The 20,354-nt window shown below is 44.1% G+C and overlaps 1 protein-coding gene across 1 annotated transcript; it reads left to right on the top strand.

Moving 5' to 3' along the window:
* Window positions 1-1,790: 1,790 nt before the first annotated feature.
* On the top strand, window positions 1,791-2,222 carry LOC126501447 (40S ribosomal protein S19-like; the record flags this gene model as incomplete). Its single annotated transcript, XM_050142117.1, has 1 exon — window positions 1,791-2,222. A coding segment is annotated over one exon (399 nt), but the record flags the coding sequence as incomplete, so codon positions are not given.
* Window positions 2,223-20,354: the final 18,132 nt, after the last annotated feature.

Here is a 20,354-nt window from a genome sequence, read left to right as displayed (position 1 = left end):
GAAATTTAGTAGAAGCAGAAAGTTGACAGTCCATGGCAAATGAAAAAGGAAAGATTCCCCTACTCCCCCAAAATAGCAGCAGAATCGTGAATGCAACATAAACCAGCAAATGAGTTTTTTTTTTACTTTTTTTTTCTTCCTTTTTTTCTTTTTTTTTAACTTTTATTTTTTGGAGCAAATGAGTTTTTTTTTTTTAAAAAAGTAAATTATCCATTTAACAAATTCACTAAGAAAATCAGTAGTGTAAAACTGATTTTCTTTTTTTTTAAGTATAGATAATGTATGTTGTTGGGAAAGTGGCCTGCAGGTGCGCGTGGAGGTCAAGGACCACTTGCTTCTGGCGGTTGGTTCTCTCCTTATTCCATGTGATCCCAGGGATTGAGTTCAGATCACTGACTTGATAGCAAGAACATTTACCAACAGAGCCATTTTGTTGGGTTTTTTTTCTTTCTGTGTATATGTGTGTGTGTGTGTGTGTGTGTGTGTGTGTGTATATATATGTATATATATATATATGGTCACATGATTGAGGGTATGCACGTGAGGGAAATGCCACATTTGGCATGGGGAGTTTTGCTAAATTGCTCAATCACACTCAACCTTGTTCATTGAACCCAGAACTCACACGAATGTCTAGTCGGTTTGCTCCAGGGGAACACCTGGCTCTGCCTTACAAGTGCTAGAATCACAGGTGGCCCAGCACGTGTGTCTGATATTTCTGTGAGTCCTTGGGATCCAATTCCAGTCTCCACACTTAAAGCAGACACGTTAACCACTGGGCCATCTCCCTAGCTCCTGTGATATGGGCCTTAAAAAAAAATAAAATAAAATAAAAATAAACAACAACAGCAAAAACCTGGTCTCACTCCAGGCTCAAACTAACTGAAAATCTTCAACCTCTCAAAATATGGGACTATATACATACACCACCACACCCAGCAAATACTTCTATTTTTGCTTGCCTTTACTTCCACTTCCGTGTTCAACTTTCAAGGTACTCACTTTTTCCATACATAAAAATGAGATTCTCTACTATCTTGCGTTAGTTTCTTACATACATCATATTGTAATGAGGGTGAAATATAATTGCAAGAGGCCACATGAGGTAAGTGAATAAACATGAAATAAAGGCTAATAAAATTAAAAAGGAGTTGACTACTTATTGTGTAGTCATAAAGTTATCAAACACAGTTTTATTTGTTGATTTTTGCTTTTTTGACACAGGGTTTCTGTGTAGTTTTGGAGCCTGTCCTAGAACTTGCTCTGTAGACCAGGCTGGCCTCGAACTCAGAGATTTGCCTCTGCCTCCTGAGTGCTGGGATTAAATGCATGTGCCACCACCACCTGGCAGAACACAATCTCTTTATGGTACAATTGTCAGGAACTCTAAACAGTTTTAAAAAGTGAATTTTGTCTGGTTTTTTGTTTTGTTTTGTTTTTCGAGACAGGGTTTCTCCATAGCTTTTGGTTCCTGTCCCAGAACTAGCCCTTGTAGACCAGGCTGGCCTCGAACTCACAGAGATCCGCCTGCCTCTGCCTCCGGAGTGCTGGGATTAAAGGTGTTCACCACCACTGCCCGGCTTTGTCTGTTTTTTTTTTTTTTTTTTTTATGCAGACCTAACATTTTTGTTAGATTCATAAATCTATGACTATCATATTTATCCGTGTTTTTGTACATTCTCAAATTATAAAATAAAAAACTTACTCTTTAAAAAATATAAGTTCGGACTTTTTGAGGAAGGCTGCTAGAGCTCTGACGAACTCCTGCTGGTTAACGTCTTTTACAGTAACTCCAGGCATCGTGCGGCCTCCGCGCTGCTAGCCAGGGGAAGCTGAAGGTCCCCGAATGTCTGGACACAGTCAAGCTGGCCAAACATAAAGAGCTTGCCCCCTATGATGAGAACTGGTTCTACACGCAAGCTGCCTCTACAGCACGGCACCTGTACCTGCTTGGTGGTGCCGGGGTTGGCTCCATGACCAAGATCTATGGAGGACGGCAGAGAAACGGTGTCAGGCCCAGCCACCTCAGCAGAGGCTCCAAGAGTGTGGCCCGCCGCGTTCTCCAAGCCCTGGAGGGACTGAAAATGGTGGGAAAGGACCAGGATGGGGGCCGCAAGCTAACACCTCAGGGACAGAGAGATCTGGACAGGATTGCCGGACAGGTGGCAGCTGCCAAGAAGAAGCATTAGAACAAAGGATGCTAGGTTAATAAACTGCCTCATTCATAAAAAAAAAAAAAAAAAAAAAAAAAAAAGTTCGGGCTAGAGAAATGGCTCAGAGGTTAGGAGAACTGACTGCTGTTCTGGATGTCCTGAGTTCAGTTCCCAGCAACCACATGATGGCTCACAACCATCTATAATGAAATCTGGTGCCCAGAACACTATATACATAATAAATAAATAAAAATACATACAAAATAAATAAATAAATAAAAACATAAAATAAACAGGCTCGGTGTGGTGCTGGCACATGCCTGTAATCCCAATGCTACAGGTGAAGGCGGGAAAATCAAGAGTTCAAGGGCAGTTACACACCCAGTTCCAACTGAGGACTTATCTCAAAAACCCCAAAACAGGTTCCAAAGCCACAGAGAAACCCTGCCTCAAAAACAAACAACAAAAACTATAACCACAGGAATACAAAAACAAGAAATGGACAAAGTTAGACTTCAATTTGGTTACTGAATAAAAACATTTAACCAAATATTTGATTTCTTCAAAACCCTTAAAGATTTCCACCAGAAGTGTTTAGTGAGCGAAGCATTATTCCCTACATTCTTTTATTTTGTTTTGTTTGGTTTTTTGTTTGTTTGTTTTTTGTTTTTCGAGACAGAGTTTCTTTGAGTAACAGCCCTAGCTGTTCTGAAACTAGTTCTTGTAGACCAGGCTGGCCTCAAACTCACAGAGATCCGCCTACCTCTACCTCAGGAGTGCTGGGTGTGAGCCACCACCACAGTCCATACATTCTTATCTCTAAGGGAAGGAGCCATTATGTGTATTGCTATTCCCACTTTACACGGAGGGAAACTGTGGCCCAGGGTTATTCAATAATGTACGCAAGGGGGCTGGAGAGATGGCTCAGAGGTTAAGAGCATTGCCTGCTCTTCCCGAGGTCCTGAGTTCAATTCCCAGCAACCACATGGTGGCTCACAGTCATCTATAATGAAATCTGGTGCCCTCTTCTGGCATATAAACATACGTGAAAGGAGTGTTGTATACATAATAAATAAATAAATCTTTAAAAAAAATAATGTACGCAAGGCCGTTAAGCAGCCTTTGTGAACTGCTCATGGATTTGTGCTGAGAGCCTGCTCTTTGCCTTTTTTTTTTTATTCTGGCTTTTCAAGACAGGGTTTCTCTGTAGCTTTGGAGCTTATCCTGGAACTCACTCTACAGACTAGGCTGGCCTAGAACTCATAGAGATCCACCTGCCTCTGCCTCCCGAATGCTGGGATTAAAGGCGTCTGCCACCACTGCCTGGATGTTCTTTCTATCTTAATTAATGTCTCTGTTCCTCAAAGTAACAAGTTATCTTCACCTTTATCTTCTTGTACCTATAACAATTCTTAGAACACAATGTGTGCTCAATAAAATGCTCATTGAATGAACAAATGAATGAACTTTCTCTCTTTGAACCATAAAGCACAATGTCACAAATTATCTCTTCCCACTATTATTACTTTCCCACTTAAAACACTTAACAGTCCTTCATTATCTATAGGATACAATCAAACCCTTTACCTTACATTAAGATTGTCCTCAACATGACCTTGTTTTTCTCAGGGTATCTTTCCTGCTGCTTAAACAACAAATACCTATAATACCCCTAACGCTCGTTTAAGGTCCTGGAAATCAGACTGTCGTGAGTTTCAACTCTGACAGTGTCTGTGTAAATGCAGACAAGTTCTTCCACATCTCTGAAAATCCAGTCCAGTGGGATGAGGAAGCAGAAGGAAATTCAATGGCAATGATAGTATACATAGAAACTCACAAGAACTTACAAATCACTGAAGTGAATTTAAGGTTGCTGGATATAAGAGCAAACACAGAAATCAGCTGAATTTCTGTATAAGAAGAAATAATATGAAATGGAAAAATTTCAATGCTATCAACAAGGACAAAAACATCACACACTCGGAAATATATTTACAGGAAAATGTATAAAGACCTTTACACTTGTTTCACGATGAGCTGGAGGATTTTATGACTTGGATCTATAGCAGCTTTGCATGGCATGGGAACTGGTCTGCGGAGCCTCAGGCAGTAGCTGTCCCCTGTGCTGTGTGGCAGTGCACGTGGCTCTCCCAGGCAGGCCCTCCAACTCCAGGTGCTGTCCTCATCACTCCCCAGGGCCTGCTCCTCTACCCTCACCTTCCCCCAAGAGTGTGTTGTTTTCTGTTTCAAAAAGTTACAAAAATAAATCTTCAAGTTAGTTTTTTTTTTAACATGAAAAACAAAAACTGCTGATAGAAATCCACAAGATTTCACTAAAGGCTAAATGTGACAATGTCAGTCCTGGTAAGATCTAGACACAAAGTGTCTGCCAGAAGAACTCATGTGCTGACGGCTTAGGGTTCAGCTGGTCCGCCCAACAATTAAAAGACCATTGGGGTCATGGGAGCTCCACATCAGTGGGTTAATCCACTGGTTTCAAAGTTGTCAATTAGAGTAAAGGGGGCCTCACTGGAGGAAGTAGGTCACTTTGGAGGGGCACCTGTGCAGGGGATCCTGTCTCTAGTTCCAGGTGACTTTCTGCTCGCTGTCTCCTGAGAGGAGAGCAGTTTAGCTCCACCACACCCTTCTTCCAGGAGCCAGACCTCTTTAGCTGGGGACAACAGAGCTAGAAGACAAAGACTGAAACCAGAGCCAATCCAGAGCTTTCCTTGCTTGAGAACTCACCTCAGGGATTCATCCAACACAGCCCCAATCAGAACCTCACAGGCTTCTGGAATGAAAACGGATACAATCTGAAACTGTAGAGCAAAGTATTCCCTAACATTGCCAAGACAGGTGTGCAGGAGTACCACTTGTATTACAGTGGTATTACATTCCCAACTTCAATGCTTACATACACCCACAATAACTAAACAGAGTGACAGTGTGGAAGGCCAGGGAATCAGTGCACCAGAAGGCAGAAGAGAGCAAGTTTACAGCCAACTGATCTTACCTAAAGTTGTCGGCAAAAGGAAGGTCAGTGTGGAGAAAGGAATATTCCCACCTCACAGCATAAGGAAGAAAGAATTCCAGACAGAGTTTAACTTCAAAGCTAACGTCAAAAGCTAAGACATGCCTCAGCAGTTAAGATCCCACGGGGATCTTCCAAAGGAACTAAGTGTAGTTCCCAGCACCCACACCAGGAAGCTCAGAACCACCTACAGCTGCTACTCTAGAAGGATCTGCTGGTGTCTTCCACTGAGGGCTACATTCTTGTCTTAAATTAACAGAACAAAGAAAGTGGAGGCACACGCCTTTAATCCCAGCACCTGGGAGGCAGAGGCAGGCAGACCTCAGTGAGTTCAAGGCCTGCCTGGTGTAGACCGTGAGTTCTGGACAGCCAGGGCTTACCCAGAGATCCTTGCCTGACCCCCCACAAACAAATGCCCACCCCCCCCCAAGAAATTAACAGAAATGTTTTAAGTTAAGGTCAAAGCAGTAAAGCTCCTAGAAGAAAGCATGGGATAATGTCACCACAGCCTGGAATATAGAAATAATTGACAGATAAAGCAGCATATGCCTTTGACCCCAGCACTTGGCAGACAGAGGCAGACAGATTTCTACAAATGTGGGGCCAGACTGATCTCTATGGCGGGTTCCAGGGCAGCCAGGAACTAAACAATGAAAATATCAAAATCCGCTGTTTCAGTCTGTTGGCAAAGACTTGCCCCAGGCTCAGTATGTAGCCCAGGCTGGTCTGGAGCCCTTGAAGATGATCCTGTTCCACTTTACTAAAGAAAAACAATGTATTTATGCCTGTATGTTATTTACACATGTGAGTGAGCATGCATGCGTGCTTGTATAGAAGTCAGAAAACAACATCAGGCACCTTCCTCTATCATGATCCACATTTTGTTCGTTTTTCAAGACAGTGTCTCACTATGGAGTCCTGACTGTCCCAGAACTCAGTACGTAGACCAGTCAGGCCTTGAACTCTCATAAATCTGGCTGCCTCTGCCTCCAGAATGCTGAGAATCAAAGGTATGCACCATGATGATCAACTATCACCTTATTTTTGAAACCAGGACTCTCAATGAACCCAGAGCTTCTCAATTTGGCAAGGCAAGCTGGTCAATGATCTCCAACTGTCCCCCTCTCTGGCCCGATGCCCACACCAGCACCAGCACTGGTGTGAGAGCAGCAAGCGGTTACCTTCAACACAAATGCCAGGATCTTCATGCTTGCAAGGTGGAACTTAAAACAAAGGCACCAGCCACAAAAGGGGAAAAAAATGATGCATTATCTTTATTAAATTTCTTATCAAAAAGTAATAAACTTATCATTAAAAATGCTACTACCAGTGGAAAAAAGTCTACATGCTGGAAAGCCATATCTGTGTTTCCCTTACCAAGCAAGGTGGCTACATCTAGAATAAGAAACACCTCCAAAGTAACAGTAAGAAATGCCACAGTGTGACAGAACGGGCAAAACCTCAAAAGTTACTTTAAAGTGTGTGAACAGCTAATTAAACACATGAAAAGATTTTTAAAGTCATTAGTCATCAGAGAAATGATGCAAATTAAAGCCACACTGCCTACCATTTCCACACCCACTAGAAAGGCTGCATGCTGACAAAATGAACCTCAGGGACTGGGGTGGTAACGAGGACACCACTTCCTAACAGAAGGGACTGGAAGGCTCACTGGTCACTGGCTCTGCAACCACCTCAGAAAGCTCAGCAAGTATAGTTCTACTCAACAGTTATCAATGAGATGTGAAAACATGTGCCCACCAAAAGACATATTAGCAGAACTCTTTTTGGTTTTGTTTTTGTTGTTGTTTTTTTTTGGGGGGGGGGAAGCTGTGTGGGTTTCTTTTTGTTTGTGTGATTGGTTAGTTGTTGTTTTGAGTGTTTTTCTCTGTGTAGCTCTGGCTGTCCCAGAACTCTCTTTGTAAACCAGGCTGGCCTTGAACTCACAGAGCTCGACTTGCCTCAGCCTCCTGAGTGCTGGGATGATAGGTGTATACTACCTACCCACTACCCAACTGAGATTTTCTAAATTAGTAATGAAAAACTAAGACTGTCATGCAGATAATAAGAATGGTCACATAAAAAAATCCTAAATAACCTATAAAGTATATTTACAAGATCTGTAGATTATAGATCAAGATTCAAAAAAAAAGCCAATTGCATTTCTATACGTTAGGAATGATTGAAAAATGGACCTTTGCAGTGTAGATTGAAAGCTGTTCATGGCTATCAGAACACAGTCCAGCAATGGCGTCATTTGAGATTTCTGAATGCTTGTGAGAAAAATCCAAGACAACAAGACAAGAACATTGTGGCTTCAGTTTCTTCAAAAGCTCAGGATGCTCTTGAAATGTGCTTTCGCACACCTCCCAGGTGTGGTCGACAGGGGTGACCTCACTTCATATCATCCGCTACAGCGGGCTGTTGTTATTTACTCAAATGTGTCCATGGAAAAACATGTCTTTGCCATGTGCGACTTGTCCTTGTGATTGTCCGCTTCATGCGTGTGATCCTCCTTAGCCCTGGGAGTATTGGTGGTCTGGCGCTCTGAATAAAGTTAACTATTGCATGCGACTTTGGTCCCCCTCATTTTAGGCACCACTCTCCCAGGTTCACGACACCGACAAGAGCAGTAGCGCACGGCATGCATTATAGCAGAACAAATGAATGACGGCTCAAAACTCTATACCTAAGGATGTAATGTATACAGCCCTTCACCATAAGAATAAATAAGTCATCTTATTTAACTGAATACTATACTGCTATAAAAATGAGCTATATTTGCCGGGCGGTGGTGGCGCACGCCTGTAATCCCAGCACTTGGGAGGCAGAGGCAGGCGGATCTCTGTGAGTTCGAGGCCAGCCTGGTCTACAAAGGGAGTTAGTTCCAGGACAGGCACCAAAGCTACAGAGAAACCCTGTCTCGAAAAATACAAAAACAAAACAAAAAAAAAAAATGAGCTATTTTAACTCCACACAAAAATACTCCTGAGTCATATAAAAATAATCGTGAATAAAAGAAGTCAGACACACAGGATTTTACCACGTGGTTCTTTTCACATAGAGCACACAGACAGATGAAATTAATCGATGGTGATAGATATCAGGACAGTTGTTATCTCTGGGGGAAACAGGTGATGCCAGGAGGGTACAACAGGGAGATCTGAGCCACTGAGAATCTGATTTCTGGTCTAAGTGAAGTCACACAACCACATTCATTTTATAAGGCGTTCTGTGCAGGGCTCATCCAGGACATAGGAACCATCAGTTTACCTATGTATATTACACTTGGATTTAAACAATTTCTGCTACTCTATGCATTTATGAATACTGCCCTAAATAAGCTGCAGGCTCCTTGGAGGGAAGGTGTTTTAGTAAGCGATCTGGTGGGGTCTCTAGAAGACCAGCAAGTACTCTTAAACACTGAGCTATCTCTCCAGTCCCTGGTGTGTCCCCTTGTAGGACAAATTCTAGGCCATAATATGGACCCATAATCTAACATGACTTGAGCACATGTTTCTTTGGGCTTGCTTTTTCACCTCTAAAATTTTGTTAGAATACACATAGCATAAATCCTCAATGGTGACCACTGTCAAGTATACAATTGAGAAATTTTTGGTGCATTTACCTTGCTGTACAGACACTCACGCTGTTCATCTCTGGAACTTTGTCATGAAAACAGTCTGGACATATTTTTTTCCTCTATTTATTTATTTATTTAAGATTTCTGTCTCTTCCCCGCCACCGCCTCCCATTTCCCTCCCCCTCCCAACCAAGTCCCCCTCCCTCATCAACCCTGATGTGGGAGTGATTTCTTATTAATAAAGAAACTGCCTAGGCCCCTTGATAGGCCAACCCATAGGTGGGTGGAGTAAACAGAAGAGAATGCTGGGAGAAAGAAGCTGAGTCAAGGAGTCGCCATGATTCTCCCACTCCAGACAGACGCAGGTTAAGTTCTTTCCTGGTAAGCCAGCTCATGGGCTTCACAGATTATTAGAAATGGGTTAGATCAATATGTAAGAGCTAGCCAATAAGAAACTGGAATTTATGGGCCAGGCAGTGTTTAAAAGAATATAGTTTCCGTGTAATTATTTCGGGTAAAGCTAGCCATGTGGGCGGCCGGGTGCCAGGGAAGCAGCCCTGCCGCTTTTATCACTACACAACCCAAAGAGCAATCAGGGTTCCCTGCCCTGTGGGAAGTCCAAGGACCACCCACCTCCATCCAGGTCTAGTAAGGTGAGTATCCAAACTGCCTAGGCTCCCACAAAGCCAGTGAGTGCAGTAGGATCAAAAACCCATTGCCATTGTTCTTCAGTTCTCAGTAGTCCTCATTGACCACTATGTTCAGTGAGTCCGGTTTTATCCCAGGCTTTTTCAGACCCAGGCCAGCTGGCCTTGGTGAGTTCCTGATAGAACATCCCCATTGTCTCAGTGTGTGGGTGCACCCCTCGCGGTCCTGAGTTCCTTGCTCGTGCTCTCTCTCCGTCTGCTCCTGATTTGGACCTTGAGATTTCTGTCCAGTGCTCCAATGTGGGTCTCTGTCTCTTGTCTCCTTTCATCGCCTGATGAAGGTTAATATTCAGGAGGGTGCCTATATGTTTTTCTTTGGGTTCTCCTTCTTATTTAGCTTCTCTAAGAACCCGAATTATAGGCTCAATGTCCTTTATTTATGGCTAGAAACCAAATATGAGTGAGTACATCCCATGTTCCTCTTTTTGGGTCTGGCTTACCTCACTCAGGATAGTGTTTTCTATTTCCATCCATTTGCCTGCAAACTTCAAGAAGTCCTTGTTTTTTACTGCTGAGTAGTACTCTAATATGTATATATTCCATACTTTCTTCATCCATTCTTCAATTGAAGGGCATCTAGGTTGTTTCCAGGTTCTGGCTATTACAAACAATGCTGCTATGAACATAGTAGAGCATATACTTTTGTTGTATGATAAGGCCTCTCTTGGGTATATTCCCAAGAGTGGTATTGCTGGGTCCATGGGTAGGTTGATCCCGAATTTCCTGAGAAACCTCCACACTGCTTTCCAGAGTGGTTGCACAAGTTTGCATTCCCACCAGCAATGGATGAGTGTACCCCTTTCTCCACAACCTCTCCAGCAAAGGCTATCATTGGTGTTTTTGATTTTCGCCATTCTGACAGGTGTAAGATGGTATCTTAAAGTTGTCTTGATTTGCATTTCCCTGATCGCTAAGGAAGTTGAGCATGACCTTAGGTGTCTTTTGGCCATTTGAACTTCTTCTGTTGAGAGATCTCTGTTCAGCTCAGTGCCCCATTTTATAATTGGGTTGATTAGCCTTTTACGGTCTAGTTTCTTGAGTTCTTTATATATTTTGGAGATCAGACCTTTGTCAGTTGCGGGGTTGGTGAAGATCTTCTCCCAGTCAGTGGGTTGCCTTTTGGTCTTAGTGACAGTGTCCTTTGCTTTACAGAAGCTTCTCAGTCTCAGGAGGTCCCATTTATTCAATGAGGCCCTTAATGTTTGTGATGCTGGGGTTATACGTAGGAAGTGGTCTCCTGTGCCCATGTGTTGTAGAGTACTTCCCACTTTCTCTTCTATCAGGTTCAGTGTGTTTGGATTGATATTGAGGTCTTTAATCCATTTGGACTTGAGTTTTGTGCATGGTGATAGATGGACATATTATTAAATGCATCCAGGACTCAGTTTCCCACCAGAGTCTTACATTTTGTGATCTCAGAACCTTGGAAAGTATACACTGAAGGAACTAAAGCATGCACAACTTGGAAAAAACAAAACTTTTGCATGCCTAAATCTCCTTGTTGCCGCTGCCTACAACGGTCCCAGCTGCACCTCCTTTTACTCTGTATCCCACAGATATTTCTTCTTCCTTTCATGAGGTTGGCTTATGTTATAATCATTTCTTTCATCACATCTGGATTATACTCTCTCAAGACATCGTTGGTCCCTTGCTCTGAAATCCTTCCTGCCATCTCTTTATATTATCATTATTAGCTTTTAAAGTTAGCGCGGTGTCGCGGCTTTCATTATACCTGTGTGTCTGAAAAACACACATCGCCTTTGTTTTTACTCATCCGCCCCCATACCGATCTTCCCACCCCTTCTATTCATCTCTTCTGAGTCACCTTCCTCCCCCTAAAGAGGCCTTGGTTCCACTCTCCTGTCTCACTAATTCTGCTACACTATCACACCACCAGCAGGTGAGTTTGAACATTTCTCTACACAGCTGCCACGTGACCTTGAGACTCACAGCTCCAGTCCCAGGACAAGGTCCCTATCCAAGTGCACCCATCTGAGTTCTCCTTATTGGTAGAAGTCCTCACAGAATACTCACATATTGTAAGTGTGTGATCTCTGTGTGTGGGTTTTTTTTCTCTCTCTCCCTCCCTCCTTCTCTCCCTCCCTTTCCTAGTGCTGTTAGGTTTTTGCTCCTGTTAGACCTCAGCTCTTAGCACTATTTTTAATGTCTTTCCTCTGAGAATTTGAGCCCCTTACAAAGTTTTGTTGCCATACAGAGAATAGGTTCTAACCCTCCACCAATCAATGCAAAACTAAACTTGTAGAGGAAGTCCAAGAAAGTTGCTTGTGTTTTGTACCCTATATTTCAAAGCTTTTCACAGAGAAAGCAAGCCTTTACGATTGATAATAGTTAATAATGGACTTGCCGCTTTTGCAATAAGCAACGTATATTAACAACCCTTCGACACGGAAGATAAGGCACAAAACTACCACAGGTGGCCTGGAATAGGTTTCTGTCTATTTATTAATCCAAACAAAACTCCCATCTCTTAATAACACATGCTAGGCATACAATAAGTATTCATCGACCGCCGGGAGGTGGTGGCACACACCTTTAATCCCAGCACTCAGGAGGCAAAGGCAGGCGATCTCTGTGAGTTTGAGGCCAGCCTGGTCCACAAGAGCTAATTCCAGGACAGGCTCCAAAGCTATAGAGAAACCCTGTCGCAGAGCCACTGGGGGAGGTTTGCACTTTTTCATGGCCTGTTACTAGAACACTATTATAATACAAGGTTTCTAAGTGTTAAAAAGTGCAATGCAAAACTAATACATCTTATTTTATATGGTAAGGGGATACAGAAAGGAAGTAACAGAATATTCATCATGCACACATACAAGAACTCATAATAAAATAAGAAATACCTTAGCTGGGTGGTGGCGTCACACGCCTTTAATCTCAGCACTCGGGAGGCAGAGGCAGGCAGATCTCTGTGAGTTCGAGGCCAGCCTGGTCTACAAGAGCTAGTGCCAGGACAGGCTCCAAAGCTACAGAGAAACCCTGTCTCGAAAAACCAAAAGAAAAAAAAAAAAAGAAATACCTTTAGCATTTGTGGTTCTTCCTCATTCTGCCACTCACCAGGTGTTAGAAGTTCGCTTGTAGTCTATCTTCTTTCACAATCCACTGCTGCTGCTCAACAAGGACCCCCCTTCAGCAGGTCATGGTCCTTCATCAGGCAAGACAACACAAAGCGTCAGTCACGAAGAATCTAGCTTGTTACTGGCTATGCCTAAATTAAACTATATTTATATCCAAGAGGTGGTGGCCCACGCCTTTATCTCAGTACTAGGGAGGCAGAAGTAGGCACATCTCTGTGAGTTCAAGGACAGCCTGGACTACAGAGTGAGATCCGGGACAACCTGCGTTACACAGGGAAACACTGCCTTGAAAAGCAAAAATAGATAAATAATAATGTTTACCATGGACTTTAAGCCCAGGGTATGGTTGACCAAGGGGGTACCCAAGTGGATCTCCTGTCCTTCAGACATGTTCATGTATGCCTTCCTGTGTACTGGCTGATCAGTTTCTCCTTGATATCAGCATCAATTGCCCTGTCCGTGCAAGAGTTTGATGCTCTTCTATGCCCATTAAATTCAAAGTTTGAAAAATAAAGAGAAAGCGAGACAAATGGAAACAAGAAATAAGGAAGCAAAAAAATTTTCAAAGTTCGAGATGTTCAAAGTGGCAATTTTACTTCAGGGTTAATGTTAATTCTAATCCATAGAATCAGTGGGAAAAACCCTCTTTGTAATTATGGTTAAATCTTCATTGTGAGCTGGGTGTGGTGGCCTACGCCTTTAATTCCAGCACTTCGGAGGCAGAGGCAGGTGGGTCTCCTAACTTCCAGGGCAGCCTGGTCTATTTTGTGAATTTCAGGCTATATAAGTGATACTCTGCCTTGACACATGAAACAAAAAATCTCATTGTGAACTTGACAGTGTGTAGAATTTTAACCGAGGAGAAAGCCCTGAATGTGGGTGACCCTATGGACTGTGGTCTTGGACTTAATAAAAAGGAAAAGCAGCTGCTTCCTGTTTGTGGACACAATGTGCCCATCCCCCTCAACCTCCCCCCCCCCCACATGATGATTTCCCCACCATGCTGGGCTATACCCTCAAGCTGTGAGCTAAAATAAGCCTGTCTTTCCTAGGGCACTCGGCTAGGCACTTTCTCACAACGGAAAGGTTAGCGAAAAGACCTTAGATTAGTGGTGTGCCCCTTCTGCTGATTAGAAAGAAAATGTATTTGCTACTGGATCTGAACTGATAATGAGTGGCGTCCTGCTCATTCCCACCCGTGAGTCTGGAACTGTGGATCCTGGCTATGAGAGAAACGGAAGCTGATAATGGCACGAATTTAGCGTTCTTCAGTCAGCTCTGCGACATTGTCACCTAACTGGCACTACTAAGTAGCCTTTGAAATCGCATTCCACTGTTCCGTCAAGCCACCTGCTTCAGAGTGGTGGGGAACACAGGCCGCCCAGGGATCTGCATGAGTGTGGGCCCCATTGCTGCACTTCCTGGACTCTAAGATAACTTCCTGCACCAGAGGAACGCCGTGACCAGGAGGATATGGAGCTTCTGTGACATGACCGACAACCTGTTTTCCCAGCTATTACCTTTATTTAGTAGACTTCGTGCTCGTGGTGGCAACACGAACTCCCGGGCAGAAGATACCATAGCCTGAGTCCCAGTCTGCCAACAATGAAGAGCTGAGTCCCAGATAGGAACCTATCCCTGGTGGTCAGCCTGGTGTTTGCGAGCAAAGTGGCCGCACTGGGAGCAGCAGCATGCCCTAGCTGGAACAGCCAGGGACGCTGGACAGGGATGGACCTTTTGTGCACACTGTACTTGATTAAAAACTACCACTGGAGCCGGACGGTGGTGGCGCACCCATTTAATCTCAGCGCTCGGGAGGCAGAAGCAGGCAAATCTCTGTGAGTTCGAGGCCAGCCTGGTCTACAAGAGCTAGTTCCAGGGCAGGCTCTAAAGCTAAAGAAACCCTGTCTTGAAAAACCTAAAACAAAACAAAACAAAAACCCTACCACTGGAGATGATTTTGCTAAGGACTCTGGCTCTTTACAGAAGGGTATGCTCAGCTACGGAACAACCATTACAACAATCGAATGTAACTTTTCCTTATAAACAAAACTCCTACTGTTCTGTCCACAGCACATTAGCGTTAATAAATTCTCTCTAAAATGCAAAATGTCTTATCTACAAGTGACGGTCGTCTACAAACATGCCACCAGCAATGCGATCTGACCGCAGCAATGAAGAGAAAGGCTCAGGCGTTGGTTCTCGCCAGTGTGCACAACCACCTCTCAGGGCCAAGCTGAGAAGTTTGCGATTCCCACAGGCATGATCTCAAAAAAAGAATCTATAGTGCAGTGGAATTTTCTGGAACTTTATAACATAACCAGATCCTCTGTCATCCCAAGGTTTCCTCCAACTTGTCTCAGTGTCTAGTAACTTCCCTTTTGCTGTTGCTACCCCTATAGTCTTTGTGTGATTCTCATTTTCCCATTAAACATGAATTACAATAGTTTTTGTTTCATTTTTCTGGAAGTGAGAATGGGAAGCGAGGCCCCGTTCAGGAGAGACAACTGCTTCACCATTAAGTCACTATCTTTTTTAAAACTGATTTTGGTAAGGTATGGTGGCATGCTCCTGTAACTCCACCGGTCAGAAGAGCAGAGACAGAATTGTGGCAAGTTTAGAAGTAGCCTGGTCTATATAGGAGACCTTGTGTTAAGACAGGCAGAGCCCTCAAGAGCGGATGCTTGAATAATGCAACAGAAAAACGTATTTTGTTTAGGCTGCGGGGGTAGCTCAGCTGAGAGAGCGCTTTTCTAGCATGCATGAAGGTCTGGGCTCGATCCCCGCACCACATAAAACTGAAGATTGTGTCACATAGGAGGTAGTGGCAAGAAGACAGGAAGTTGATGCCACCTTTAGCCACATATAGAGTTTAAGGCCAGCCATGGATACATGAGATCCTGCGCTCTCTCTCACCAAAGAAAAAGAAAGAAAGAAACTTTAGTAATATGCTTGGAATCAGGTCTTAGCATATTGAGTCTTCAAGCAAAGCCGGCGGCATCCATCCTTCTGTGGGCACATGGAGCTTGTCATTCTATTTACGGACTACTTTCCCTCTTGCTGTTAAATCGCAGGGCTCGGGTCTAAATCCCCCTTGCAGGCAGGGGGCAGGTTTTGAGGGTAAAATTAGTCCTATGATTTCCATGATCTTGTCCAAAGAATGCTTGCCCTGCCAACTCCCACTGACACCAAATGAAATTTCTTTTACAGATGCCAGGCCTTTTACTCTCCCAAGCAGACTTGTTTTACAACAAAATCCAACTTAGGAAAACACATTCGTTTGAACCTATTCACTAAGACAGAGGCCTCAGTCTTGGCTGAAGATGAGAGTACCATCTTCATTTCTGGAAAACGCAGAGAGGCACACCCCTCCCTCCATAATTCTAACGTCTAGGTGACTCTGAGACAGAAGTGACCGATGGCACATTCTAGAAAATCAAGTAGGACATGGGGTCCCAATTGATTGTCATTGGCAGGTTCTTTGCTAGGGAAGAAAAGAAGGGAGTTTTAGAGTCCAGAGCTCCCCTTGGGAGGCTGGATTGGCTAGAGGAAGGGTATTCTTTAAACTATCTATTGTCTTAAAAGAAAATTAATGGGGAGAGGGGGGAGATTATAAGCGCTCTCTAAAGAGACAAACTTTGCAGAGGAAGGAATTTGAAATTTAAATTTTCAAATGAGGTCAGAGATTCCGCAAATGCTAGTAAAAGGGCCCTTTGAGTTTCTTGAGCTTTTTGCAAAAATATTTCCCAGAGGAGCAGAAGCTGGATGGCAATGGAAGGGAGCTCCACAGAGACTCTCTAAAAGAAGTATGGCTAAAGGATACAGTGTTTCAAATACATTTCCTGCAACTGAAGGTTAAAATGTATATTATATATACATTCCAGGCAGAAAAATGGCCAAATGCACTAAGGATCTATTTGGGCTAATATGCTAAGAGGAAAGCGTGAAAGTCAGAACCGGGAGCTAGAGAGATGGCTTAGCCGGCAAGAGCTCCTGCTGTTCCAGCAGAAGACAGGGTTCGGTTCCCAGCATCCATGCTGGGTGCCTCAGAACATCTACAACTCCAGCTCCAGGAACTCTGACGCCTTCTTCCAGTCTCTGCAGGTCCCCTGTGGTGCGCAAGTTCTCAAGCAGATTTGTACACACACACGTAAGTTAAACATATCCTTTTTGTTTGTTTGTTTTTCAAGACGAGGTTTCTCTGTAGCTTTGGTTCCTGTCCTGGAACTAGCTCTTGTAGACCTGGCTGGCCTCAAACTCGTGGAGACCCGCTTGCCTCTGCCTCCCGAGTGCTGGGATTAAAGGCGTGCGCCACCACCGCCCAGCTAAACATATCTTTTAAAATGAAGAGTAGGAACTTTCAGAAAAGAACTAGGAGTCACGCAAAGAAGCATCTAAACAAAGCAGAAGTAATCTGGCAAACTCTTTGTAAAAAGAAATTTGGCCAGCAAGCACACTGGAGCAGGAAGGTCACTTTTCTCATGCAGATTGTGAGGGTGTCTCAGCCCCTTGGCGGGAGCTTGTCCTCCCAGTCTGATGCGATTGGCCCATTCCTAATTATCACAAGGGAAATGAATGAAAGAGGAAAAGGCCAGCACTCCAGGTCTCCAAATTCCAGAATACAGCTGGGCTTTTGTATGGAAAAGTTTCACCAGGTTGAAGAGATCAAAAGACTCGCGTAGAAGTTTTACCAGAATGGGAAGATTTAGGAGATATTGGTCCTTGGTGGGCTAGTCCAACTTTTGCTGCCACAAACAAAACACACCATGTTTCTCAAAGAGCTCAAAAGGAGGAAAATGTTGGAAAGAATTTGCATGATTCAGATTTACGTGTACATTTAATTACGACGTAAAAACAAAATCTCGTGCCTGCAGTTGAAGATTGGAAGTGACGGCGCGTGACTGGCGTACAAGTGGACCGAGCCGCAGACTGACAAGCACCTTGCCTCTTCCCTACTAACGTGGTTCGTGTCTGTTAGTGGGGCTCTGCTGGCTTGGGAGTCGTTTTACCTCTCTGTAAAATTGGGGAGATGAAAGTTGAAGTAAATTAATGAGTGCTCTTTGCAATGTTCCCCAAGAAGGGTAAATAAGTTGACTCAGCCTCAGCAAGAAGATGGGTGGACACACTAAGCTGCAGTTGTTTCGCAGGCCTTTAATCCCAGGCAGGCACACCACTGTGAGTTCAAGGTCAGGCTGGTCTACAGAGTGAATTCCAGGACAGCCAGGACTACAAGGAAAAACCCTGTCTCGAAAACAAAACAACAACAAAAGAAGGAGCAAAGGTGGGTGAGTTATGACCAAGGGGTTACAAGCAGTGGCTGCTCCTCCGGGAACCTGCTTTCAGTTTGAGGCTCCCATACCAGGAGGTCACAACTCCAGCAGCAGGAATCCCGTATCCTCTTGTAGACTCCACAGGCACCTGCACTCACTCACATGTGCACAGATCCTCACACAGCCTACATACGTACACATTAAAATTTTAAACACTGAAATAGCAAAGATTTGGGCTGGTGAGATGGCTCACTTGCTATGCAACCTTGATGATTTGAGTTCAATCCTCGGAACCTACATAAAGATGGAAGGGAAGAAATTCCCAAAGATGTCTTCTTATTTCCACATGGGGGTCATGGTGTGCATAAATGTGCACAAGCACATTGAGTGTATACGTTATTATAAATAATTTCTAAAGAATTGTTTAGCTGGGAACTCCGCTTCAGCCCAGAGCCCATTCTCAGAAAGCCTGCCAAGACAGGACTCCTTCCCTCTCCCTCCTCGGAGCTATTCAAGTCCTCACCTAGAGGGTATTTAAACTATTTAAACTGCTTCCTGGAGAATGGTCACACGACATGTCGCACCCCCCCCCCATCTCCTCTTCCAGTCACATCTCTGGGGGCCAGGAAGATCACCCAGGAATGTTTTGCCCAATAAACTGGGTCTTTTATTTTAATTCGACTTGATTTGGATTACTGCATTGGTGGAGATTTTATATCCGGGGTATGGAAACCTTTCAAGAATTATGTACAATAAAAAAAGCAAAGTTTTGTTCAGTTCACAAACCGGGGTTCTGGAAAGGCCAGACTAAGGATCTGTGTCTGGTGGTGAAAGCCTGCAGGCTGGTGGGATTCTGCAGTCCTGCAGCTGATAAGAGGGTGTGTGCTGTGGGGTGTGAGAAACACACGCCCTAATTGTGGAAGTGCTGGCTTGAGCTTCTACTAGCTCACAAGATCATTACCTTTGCGGTGAGAACATTTAGACTCCACTGTTGCTGATTTTGAAATGTTCTTCCATATTGGACCTTATCTCTAAATAGGAAAGGAAGAGAGGGAGGGAGGAAGACGAGATGGTGTCAGGAGACCAGGCAACGAGGATTTCCTCTGATGCAGTGGGCACTCCTAGTTTATGGTACCAAGCACAACGTGTCTCATTTGTCCATCACACTCTCGCTTGTCTCTAAGAATCTTCCATTCTGCTCTCCTTGACCTTCTCTGCAACCTGGTGACCTCCCCAGCCGCTCTATAGGCCACGCTTTAGAAGCTTAAGCCGATTTCTCTGCGGAGCCCCTCATCAGCCTCGCGTCTTCTGCCTTTTTTACAGCTCTCATCGTGTTCCACAGTTCCGTGCTGAGTGAGGACTGAAAGCAGGGACGTGCACGCGCTAGTATCGCTAGTATCGTACCACTGTGCTGCATCCTCAGCTCCAAGCCACTCCCTTAGCCCCAGCAGTTCTTCCGCTGGGGAGATCCACAAACTGATCTGTTACTGTCCCTGGTCGGTTACTGTCGCAGTCAGTCACCTAGATCAAGTCCTTACTTCCTTATTCAGTTCAAGCTCTGCTGCAAACAGAACACCTTTCCCCTTTGCTATCCCCTCAGGGTATGCTTTGAGAGGCAGTGGTAGAGCTGAGCACAGCCCCAGATGCCTATAATCTCAGTGCTAGGAGGAAGTGAAGGAAAAAGGATCCATTCCGGTAGTGGAGTCTAGCCTGTGACTGTCTGTCTCAAAGGAGCAAAACAAAAACAGAAAAGCAATTAGGCCCCATCTTTAATTCACGATCAAGGAAGCAACGGAGGTAGAGAAGGTGGTGAGCTTAGGCTCACCACTCTCTTGTGACTTCTGTGCTGATGTGTGCAGATCTCAAAGGGGCAAGTCTATTCTAGAGCCACAAACAATGAACACAGATTTAACTTACCCTAAACTCCATGTCCCAATGGAGAAGCAATTTAATGGATAAAAATAAATTAAAAGTGCTTTTCTTTTCTTTTTTATTTAAAATACCTATTTAACTTTATGTGCATTTGGTATGAAGGTGTCAGGTTCCCTGGAATTGGATTACAGACAGTTGTGAAAAACCAAAAAAAAAGAAAAAAAGAAAAAGAAAAACAAGCCAAATTAAGAAATATCCAGGTTTAATGGGAGTTCTACACTCTTGGCATGTTCCTCTTTGTAACCATCCAGCGGGTCAGTTAGTCTAGGGTTGTAACCCGCCTGGCAGGTCAGTTATTCCAGGGTCCTGAAGAGGTGCTATCTGAAAAGACATGGGCGGGAAAGAGGAAGAAGGCCAAGGAAGATGTTGTCAAAGCCTCCGTTTATTAGCATCATGGTTGTGGCTTATATAGACCCTGGATGAGGAATTTGGGTTGGGATTGGGGCAGGGGCATGGCCAGGGCAGGAAGGAATTTTGCAAACATCCCCAGGACAATGGTCCCTGCAATACTTTTTGGGGGAAATGGCTCCTGACATATCCCCCTTCCTTTTATAAAGGCAGGCAGCTATCAAGTGGAGGGCAC

Source organism: Alexandromys fortis, unplaced genomic scaffold (assembly GCF_014885135.2).
Source record: "Alexandromys fortis isolate MF-2015 unplaced genomic scaffold, M_Fortis_MF-2015_v1.1 scaffold_41, whole genome shotgun sequence".
NCBI classification, from domain to species: Eukaryota; Metazoa; Chordata; class Mammalia; order Rodentia; family Cricetidae; genus Alexandromys; species Alexandromys fortis.
The sequence above is the reverse complement of the archived record's forward strand: the minus strand, read 5'-3'. Positions and strand labels throughout refer to the sequence as shown.